Source organism: Nelumbo lutea, chromosome 6 (genome assembly GCF_056320005.1).
Source record: "Nelumbo lutea isolate HS-2025 chromosome 6, American lotus-T2T, whole genome shotgun sequence".
NCBI classification, from domain to species: Eukaryota; Viridiplantae; Streptophyta; class Magnoliopsida; order Proteales; family Nelumbonaceae; genus Nelumbo; species Nelumbo lutea.
The window spans coordinates 44,034,127-44,044,792 of NC_142689.1; the positions used below are offsets into that span (position 1 = coordinate 44,034,127).

The 10,666-nt window shown below is 39.8% G+C and overlaps 1 protein-coding gene and 1 non-coding gene across 2 annotated transcripts; both read left to right on the forward strand.

Moving 5' to 3' along the window:
• The first annotated feature begins 632 nt into the window (after nt 1-632).
• On the forward strand, nt 633-2,899 carry LOC148848794 (protein ROH1A-like). Its single transcript, XM_088948605.1, has one exon. It carries the CDS (start codon nt 1,382-1,384, stop codon nt 2,594-2,596), a length of 1,215 nt encoding a protein of 404 aa, XP_088804731.1. The 5' UTR covers nt 633-1,381; the 3' UTR covers nt 2,597-2,899.
• Nucleotides 2,900-9,810: 6,911 nt separating this feature from the next.
• On the forward strand, nt 9,811-9,917 carry LOC148848795 (small nucleolar RNA R71). Its single transcript, XR_016101577.1, has one exon. It is a non-coding gene; the product is annotated as a small nucleolar RNA R71 (small nucleolar RNA).
• The last annotated feature ends 749 nt before the right edge of the window (nt 9,918-10,666 follow it).

The following is a 10,666-nucleotide window of genomic DNA, read 5'->3' on the forward strand; positions in this document are numbered from 1 at the left end:
TCACCCTACCCAATGTCATATGCAAACTATATAATATATCGACTCGTCCCTAAAGACAAGCCCATTATGTTTGATGTTGACTCAACCTATATGTTATATGAACCCATGTGGATCCATTTAAAATTAATAAAAATATAAAAGTATTAGTTTTATAAGAGTAAGTTTTAATTTAAAATCTATTTAAAATAATAATATTTAATAATTAATTAAAAGGTAATTGAAATTAATAAAAATAATTTACTAATGAAATTAATAAACTTTATAAATAAGGAATAATTTTATTAATGAAGTTAATAAAATTTACTAAATATTTATTAACTTTAAAATGCGTTTTTATTAATTTAAAGTCCATTTAAGTTCCAATTAAATTAAAATAATCTTATCCAATAATAATAGAAATAAATAAAATTTACATTATTAGTAAAACTAATAAAAATTAAAATCCATTAAAAATAATACAAATTAGTAAACATTCACAAAATTAGTAAAATTAATACTAATTTATTAGTTTTAAAAAGTAATCTTTAATACTTTAAAATTTCATAAAAATTAAATAGAATTTATAAAACTTTTCATTAAAAATAAGAAAAATTAATACAAGTTAAAATAAAAATAAATAAAGAATAGGAATTGACCATGGACCGACTCGATTGTAAATTAGAAATATCGCAATAAAGCTTGTGGATCAGTACAAAGTATAAATTAGGAGGTTTTCGCTGGTTGCGATATACTTCAGTTTCATTGTGTACGGATCCCTCTGAAAATTGGGTTTCTCAGTACAAACCAGTTGAAAGTAGGGATGGTACCCACGTGGTGCCGAAAGCCGGTGGATGAGTGGGTCCATGGATTGCGATAGGTGGCCGTGATACCATGGTAGATGACCGGTAACGGAGATCAAACCGGCGTTAAACTTCCCGTTTGGTGCTTGTAAAATGTAATGTCGTGTCTAGGGAATGGAATGCTATGACTCGGTCAAAATCATACTTTTCTTCAGCTCTCAGTCTTCTGAGGTTGGACCAGATATATATATTATTTGTTTGCAACAGTTGAACACGCCAAGTCGCCAACGTAGCGAAGAAAAGGTCGAGTGTTGCTGACTCAGCAAGGCATCTTTCTTAATATCAACTCAAAATTCAAAAGCCCTTGCTTTTGGAACAAATAACTGCATTGTACCCGAACTGATAGTACAAACAATGCAGGGGTATTTCTGGAATAAAAACAGTAACTGTTGAGTCAGCTTATTACTAAATCCAAAAGAAGGTAGAAACTGTCTCTAAGCCATCTACACATATATCTATCAAAGCGATTCTTCGTCTCGTTCATCTCGCTCTCTCTCTCTCTCTGTTTCTCCCCCCTCGTCTCTGTCTCTCAACTCTCAAGCATGCGTCCAACAGAATACCAGGGTTCCTCCGTACCGTTGGCCTTTTTAGGACGGTCGATCCTCAGCATCCGTCGGAACCAAGTGATATCCATGGAAGGCACTCAAGAACAAGAGCTTGAAGATCTCGAAATCTTTCAGAAACACATCGTCGATCGCTTCCTCGATCTTTCACTCCAACGTTCATCCTCTGATGCCTCTGACCATGTCGATGATCTTCTCTCCATCGCATGGGTGCGAAAGCTCCTCGATTCCTTCCTCTGTTGCGAATCGGAATTCAAGGCCTTATTCTTCCTTGATCGCGACCCTTCTCACGCCGCCAAGCCACCGCTAGATCGCTTTATCCCGGAATTGCTCGATCGCATGGTTAAAGCGCTTGATGTATGCAACGCAGTCACACACGGCATTGACTCGGTCCGTCACTGCCAAAAGTTAGCTGAGATCGCCGTGTCGGCTCTTAAGCAAAAGCCAGTGGGAGAAGGCCAGGTTCGTCGCGCTAGGAAGGCCTTGAGTGTTCTTGTCACGTCGATGACGATCGACGATAGAGAGGGTTCTTCCCATAACAGGTCGACGGAGCGGGTTTGGTCCTTTGGACGGAAAGGCAGTGGCTCGGCCTCAGCCAAGGATCGGAGTCATGGGTATTTGCGATCGCTGTCTGGTAGTGTGTCGAAGACGTGGTCAGCAGCAAAGCAAATTCAGGCAATGTCTGCCAATCTAATGATGCCACGTGGATGGGAATCTACTGGGCAGGCCATGTCCGTTTACATCATGAGTACGGTGTTGGTGGTTGTGATGTGGACTCTTGTGGCGGCAATTCCGTGCCAGGACAGAGCTGGGCTTCTAACCCATTTTGCGTTCCTCCGGCAATTGGGCTGGGCCAGCCCCATAACTGGGCTACAGGAGCGAATTGCGGAGGAGTGGAAGAAGAAGGAGAAGAAAGGATCAGCGGGGTTGCTGGATGAGATGCAAAGGTTAGAGAGGTGCAGCCAGAGGCTGATTGAATTGGCGGATTCGGTTCAGTTCCTGGTAGAAGAGGAGCAGATGGAAGAGATTAGGTTGCAGGTATCTGAATTGGCAGAGGTATGCCAGAAGATGGAAGAAGGGTTGCTTCCTTTGCAGCATCAAATAAGAGAAGTCTTCCACCAGATTGCAAAAAGCAGGGCACAGGTGGTGGATGTCTTGGATCAAGCCGCTAAATTATCTACAGCAGCTTCTTAACAATGTGTTTGAATATTGTCGTGTGAAGACGGTGACAACTTCACTTGTAGGTACAGACGCAGGGTTTGGGGGTACCAACTTCTCCCCACTCACAACATATATCATACAACCATGGCTTTCAGGCTTTGATTAGTCTTCTACAGGAACCAGCTCCACTTGTTTAAATCGGGTGCTGGAACTAACGTATTATTATTAATCATTGCCTATCATTTTTGGATCTAAGGATCAGCTTGTTTTCGGTTTGTATTTCATTTTTAATGTGTAAATGTATCGAAGTGTAAATTCTGGTTTGGTTCTGCGTCATTTTGTCATTTTGACTTTGTTTTATTTGTTTACACGAAAGGGAATGGAGCCAGGAGGAAAGTAATTTTTTTAGGAGTGATGTTAAAAACAAGATGTGGTTCCCGCTTTCCGTATACGTATTTCACTACCATGAAATTTATGGTAACAACAATCAATGTCCAGGCTACTAGAATGTGCAATAAGCTTCCGTAATAGCATGATAGCACTCTATGGAGGGAATGTGAGTGGTATGCACATGCGATGAGCATAAAACATCATTCATGACAGCATAAAACATAATTCATGGCTAGTTTGTGATGAACATAAAACATCATCTATGGCCTCCTATGAGTATAAAGTATCATTCATGACCTGTGATGAGCGTACAAACACCCCTTTGCAGTCGATTTGCAATTCCTGCGATCACAACAAACTGCAATGAAGCATTTTGAGTACAATTGCTAAGCTGCCCGAACATGTCAGCTGTTCAAAAGTCTTACCCTTGACACGTGACCAAGGGAAAATCCACGAAGGGACATAGCTAACATGTTTTATGCAAGAATCCTTGAAGAAAAGGAAACTTTATTCTTAAAGGATCTTGTTAAACACATCACAAAACCTCAGTAGAATTTACCTGGGACATATAAAAGAATCAAGATCCCCTTCATTAATGAGAAAAGTCCTCTTTTGGTCAATTCTCTTTATAACGTTGGGATCTCCTCTATAAAAAGGGGAGACACAAATCACAGGGACAACCAAAATTCCGTAACATTCCCCCTCGGAGAAATCAAGCTCATCCCTAACATCCTAATCCCAACACAGTTTAATCTCCTAGAGCAGGTGTAGACCAAGATGAGAGATACCCTACAATGAATAGACAACCATGCCAGAGAATCCCCCTTTCACCCTCGCCAGTCCATCCACAATGCCCTCTAACTACCTAGTAGAATCCTTACCCAAAGCACCTACCCTTCAACCATACGGAGGCAGTTACCCGCCTACACCTAGCACTACTCATAAAACACGATGCCCTATTGTCCCTAACCAGATGCCAATGACCATGATCAGGGAGCAAAGTATCGCACCCACCGAAACACCTATCAGCCAGGTGAAAATCCGGGAATATGTGCAAGGTCATATAAAAGCCAGTTAAAACAAAACCCGATCTGTCTACATCCTTCAAAAGCCCTATTCCTATACAAGCCTTACCTTGCCAAGTATGCTCCCCCACAGCAATGGACCCTATATGACGGATAGAAAGGGTGTCTGCAAGAGCACGTGAGCAAGTTCGAAGATGCCCTGAGGGCTTTCTCCTTAGACAATGATCTCAAAGTATGTGAATTCTCTAAGTCCCTTACAGGGCCAGCCTATTCATGGTTTGTTAACTTGACCTCTGGGAGCTAGACTCTTAGGGAGAGCTCACTACCAAATTCTTGTCCAACTGCTTCACCTCAAAAAGGAGACTCACAATGGTCAACTTCCACAATGTCGAACAATGACCAGGAGAGGACCTCTTGGTCTACGTTATGCGGTTTCAAAAGCTTACCCACACCATGTTTGATGAGTATGCTATTGAAAAGGGGTTCATAGAGCAATGCATCTGGATGCACCCTGCCTACCGGATCAAGATCGAGAACATCGAGCTCAAAACCTTCAGCCAACTATGGAAGTGCGCAAAGAGAACTATGAGGACTGTCACTATGCCCGAACCAAAACAAGCTAGTCTTGGCCTAACATATCAATGACAAGAAGCATATATCATCGATTGCAAACCGTTCAACGGTTGGGGACCTAGTTGTGCTTTATACTTCTAGCCTAGCAATAAGGGCAGCATGATAATGGTCCACTACCACCACCTATTGGTGTAGATCCTGAGAAGGATCAACATGTGCCAAGATGGTGTGACTTCCATTAGTCACCAAATCACGATCTCATGGACTGCTTCACCCTGACAGTTGTTCGTCTATAAAGTCAAGTTGGATGACTTTGTCAAGCATAAACCCATGCAAATCGATACCAATCTTCTTCCTGTCCATTAGTAGGGAGGAAGTGTAAACATGGTTGGCACAGCAGCCCACAACAGTACTGTTGTGGACATGTCGATCGATACAAGGGGTGAGCAACACTACGTGGAGGATTGCTATCCGGGCACTGGTTGAAGCATTCAGGCGACCTCTCAGGCCCCATCGAATGAACAACCTAAATGTTGAATTCACATAGGAGGATATGATGGCAATCGATCCCCACCATAACCGGACCCTATACATAACATGAAAGATAAGAGGCTACAAGATGAGGCGGTCACTGGTGGACCAAGGCAGGTCTATAAATTTGATCTCCACACATATATTAAAGTTAATGAAAATAGAAGAGGAAGAGATCAATGGCTTGACCATGGAAGTTATAGACTTCAATGGGAATGTTTTTGCCACTAGAGGATTCATCATGTTTCCTGTCATCACCAGCTTGTTTCTTATAGAACAGGAATTCCAAATAATATCACGACAAACCATCTATCACACCCTTGTCAGGCAACTATTAATACATGCCTTGGAATTGGTACCGTCCACCTATCGCTAGTGCATTAAAGCAAGATACATAGGGAAAAGAATCTACATCCCTGTTGTAGACACCCCATTTTTGCACTCCTTAGTCTTTTTGTAGCACTTTGAACTTCAAACATGCTTCAACTAACCTCTCAGTCAACTCAGTGGTATTTTTGCAATTTTACAAAAGTTGGGGCCTCAAGGATCTGAGACCATAGGTATGTAGAGCCCAAAAACCAAAATCCAATGACACTAAGATCATCCGAGTCCGACGCCGTTTACCCCATCATCCTAAGACCCGAAGCTTGAACCGATTCCGATTGTTTGATCGGAGTCACTTTGAACCTAAACCTCATTTCACATCAAATCAGAAATCCAACACCATATGTACGTAGATCCCAAAAATACAAGTCTGAAAACACCAAGATCACCCAAATCCAATACCACTTACCCCTTCATCTCAAGACCCGAAGTCGGAACCGATTCTGATCATCTGATTGGGATCATCTCTGATCCTAAATTCTATCCCCCAGAAAATCAGAAATCCAACACCATAGGCATGTAGATCCCAAAAATCTAAGTTCAACAAAATTAAGATCACTGAAATCTAACACCGCTTACCCCCTCATCTCAAGACCCAAAGCGGGAATCAATTCCAATTGTCTGATCAGAAACATCTCTGATCCTAAATCCTATCACCAAGAAAATCTGAAATCCAACCCTGTAGATGGATAGAACTCGAAATTCGGAGTCCAATGGTACCAAGATTGTCCAATTCTGACACCGTTAGCCCCTCCATCTTGAGATCCAAAGCTAGACTTGATCTGGGCCCTCTGTTTAGAATCCTCTTCACAATAACTTCGAACCTAGGGCATTCCACGACCAAAACTTCCTCTCAGCCTCCATAAACATCTAATATTTGACCAACTAGATCCTCCAATCTATCAAACCAATCACCTAAACTTGGAATGCCCAATTTAGGTCAATTGGCAAAATCTTCCACTCATTGTCTTGATTGATTGAGAGGATCTCTCCCAAAGCTGTCTTGACAGCCCATTCTCTCAATCAATCTCCCCCCAAAAACCCTTTAAACATCAGCCATTGATCTTCCTATTCTTCCAATCTCAGCCCTTCATTCCCTTCTAGAATCCTCCCCAAAAATCTCTAAATACCACCCCTTTCTCACATCCTAGACACACAATATAACCTAGAAAATCTAGCTTAGGAAGGGAACTCTACCCCCATTAGCCTAGAGAATCCCCTCTTTATGTCCCAAGCAGCCCCAAGCTTCCCTAACCATGTCCAAATTCATGAGAAAACATTAATCACATCCAAAGAACCCCTCCCCCTCCTATGTCAAACCTAGCACTCCCTAACCTTATGACACACAATTTAGCCTAGACACTTGAACCTAGGGAGGAACCCATGCACACACCCTCACACAGCCACTAGCCACGTCTAAGACCTTCTCCAACTCACTCTCCAACATCACTAAAGTGCTACATATCAGTTTGAATTCAAGAAACCCCTTGGGGGGTTGTGAACACATAGAAGAGATGAAGCTGAAAGTATTCTTGAAGCAACAACATTGCAACAGAAATTTACAAACAGACAATAGTGTTTTCAACTTCTCTTGTAAACTAGAGCAATCAAGGCAATGTTTTTTTTTTTGAAAATAAAAACAATTTCCACTATCTTTCTTCAAATTTCACAAGAGCACTACAAATTTCATGCACTTTAATTCAACTAATCCCTTGATCTTAGGGTTAAAGGTAAAATGAAGAGGTTTAAAGTGACATAGTTATGGTTAAACAAAGAAGACTAACCTAAACTCTTTTCATTCTAATCCATGAACTCATTAATGTGGTCTCAACATGCATAACAAAGCAAGTTCTAGAATAATCAAACTATGTTTGACAATCACTCAACAGAAAAAATAATTAGAAAAAAAATGATAGAATGCTCATTGGCTCAAAAGCTCACATAAGGGTTAAATTTGTATTGAATCTTGCACATTTTTCTTTTAAATTGACCATTCAAAGTGATGATGTACTTATCTTAGCAAAAAAAATTCAATTATTCATGCTTGTATCCTATCTTGTCTATTCAACCTAAGCACATAATTTATGATAATTTGAAGTCATTCAAAAATAAGTTTCAAAGGAGCAGAAATTTCAAAAAAAAAGTTTAGAAGGTGAAGATTAAAGCATACTAGAGTTAACATAAAAATTATCAAGTTCCCTCCCCCACACTTAATATATACATTGTCCCCAATGTATCAAAAAATAGAAGAAGCTCACCCATAACTTGGAGTAGAATAAAAAAAAAATTAAGGGGACTTCCCTAAACGGCGAGGTGGGGACGATGGTTGAAATCCTACAGATGCGAAATAGGCTACCAAGTTTTTCTCCATTTTGATAAGCTTGTGCTCTAGCCTCTGCAGTTGTTCTCCATAATCAGCTTGTGGAGGCACATTTGGTGTAGAAGGGATATCTCAATCTTCCTCCATGCCTAACTCATCTTCACTACCCATATCTAGTTTGTGCTCCCACAAGCGCTCCTTTTAATTCGTGAGCTTGACTTTGCTACTTTCTTTCATAGATGTTGCAAGGAAAGAGTGGACCCATAGTGATTAGGTTGCTCCCCTTCGATATAATGCTTCAAGCGCTGCTCGTTCACCTTAAATGTGCCTTCATTACCATTGTGTAATTCAAGTGCTCCATGAGGAAATACCTTAGCCACTACAAGTGGTCCACTCCACCTGGTCTTCAACTTTCCAGGAAATAGCTTGAGACGAGAATTAAATAGCAGAAATTTGTCTCCCTCCTTAAATTCCTTCCTTGCAATATGAGAGTCATGTCATGCTTTGGTTCTTTCCTTATAAGTTCGGGCATTCTCATACACTTGGGTCCTCCATTCTTCTATTTCGTTGAGCTGAAGTTTTCTTTTATCACTTACATCTTTCAAATCAAAACTCAAAAATTTGATAGCCCGGTAAACTTTATGTTCCAACTCAACGGGTAGATGGCAAGCCTTACCGAAAATTAATTGATATGGAGACATACCTTTTGGGGTTTTGAATGTAGTACGGTAAGCCCAAAGTGCATCATTTAATTTTAAGGACCAATCTCTTCTAGATGTACTAAATGCCTTTTCTAAAATCTATTTTAATACTCTATTAGAGACCTCTACTTGTCCGCTAGTTTGAGGTTGGTAGGGGGTTGCAATTCTATGGGTAACACCATATTTGTTCAACAAATGCTTGAATTGTTTATTAAAAAAATGCTTCCCCCCATCACTTATGACCGCTCTGGGTATTCCATAGCGAGTGAATATAAACTTTTTCATAAATTTAATAACAACTTGAGTATCATTAGTTGGATATGCACATGCTTCCACCAATTTACTCACATAATCCATAGCCACAAGTATGTATGAATTATTAACAGATTTAGGAAAAGGTCCCATGAAATCGACGGGAGATATTACCTGTCCTTTGACAATGATCACAAGCACTTACATAAGAGTAGACATCCTTGAAGAGCGAAGGCCAATAAAAACCACTTTGAAGAATTTTTGAAGCAGTTCTTGATGCTCCATGATGACCTCCTACTTCCTTGTCTTTCCACTTTTCAAGGTAATGGCATTCACTTGCTCCTTTGGGTTCTTCTTCGTATTGCTAGGCAATCGTCCCTCTCTTATTTCTGACAACATGTTCACAATCTGCCCCACTTGAACTTCTAAGTTCTTAATAGATGCTTCTTGATTTAAGAATCTCTTTTCATGATCTCGAAGCTTTGCTTTAGCACTATTAATGAACTTAGAAATCATGTCCTCTAAATTTCCCTTCTTTTCTTAGGGTGTGTGTGTGTGGGGGGGGGGGGGGGGCTGTTGTTGAAATCCCATAGGTGCTTTTTGTTGGTTGTTATTCCATGAAAAATCCGGACGACTCCTCCACCCTGGGTTTTATGTATTCGAATAAGGGTTGAAATTTGACCTGCCACCATGAGAAACAAAATTAGCACTTTTATGTGAAGAAAAATGATTACCTACTTGACAATCAGAGTTTATATGTCCCAATTGGCCACAAAGGTCACATGGATTACAAGATGACACATTTATTGCTGCAACACTGAGATTGTTTATTTTTTATTCAAACTAGCAAGCTGAGCAGATAAAGCTATAAAAGAATCTATATGATGTACTCCCCTTCAATTAGCTTAGTCATTATTCCATTGGTAGCTATTTGATACCATTTCTTCCACTAGATCATAGGATTCCTCTGGAGTCTTCCTCATGATTGTGCCACCTGCAGCTGCATCAATAATGGAGCGATTAAATGGAGTAATACCATTATGAAAAGTTTGAATTTAGCACCAAACTAGTATTCCATGGTGAGGATACTTCCTAAGCAACTCTTTAAATCATTCCGACGCCTCATACAAAGATTCCCTCTCTAGTTGAACAAAAGTAGTGATATCATTGATCAATTTTGCTATTTTAGAGGGAGGAAAATACTTAGCCAAAAATTTTTTAGTCAAGTCATTCTAAGTAGTGATACTTCCTGCAAGGAGTGAGTTAAGCCAATCTTTAGCTCTATCACGTAATGAAAAAGGAAAAAGTCAAAGCCTAATAGCATCATCGCTAACTCCATTATGCTTGAATGTGTCGCATATTTCTAGGAAGTTAATAATGTGTACATTAGGATCATCACTCGGCAACCCACTAAACTGAATGCTTGTTTGGATCATTTGGATGATTGCAGGCTTAATCTCAAAATTATTGGCTTGAATCATTGGCTTGCTAATGCTAGAAGTAGCCCCATCAATTGTTGGACAAGCATAGTCCAAAAGAGTTCGATTTGCTTTGTCTGCCATCTCTTCCTCAACTTCTTCTGCTAAGATGCCTTCTTCAACCTCCTCTTTCTCTTTACTTTTGTTGGCACTTTGTAATATGTGGAGGGTTCTCTCTATTTTAGGGTCAAATTCTGCTAGTTCTTCACTCCTAGTGCGTGTAATACACTAATTAATCAGAGCAAAGCAAGAATTTGAACAAATTAAATAAAGAGTAAAATCCAAATTAACCAAGGTTAACAAGTTCTAAAATTATTTTAGGATTAAATCCCCAACAGCTGTGCCAAAAATTGAAATTTCTACCAATTGATATTTAATTCTTCAATTCCAAGCCCATCTTACTTGCAACATTAATTTGGCTTCACTGAATATGAAATTTAAATACAATT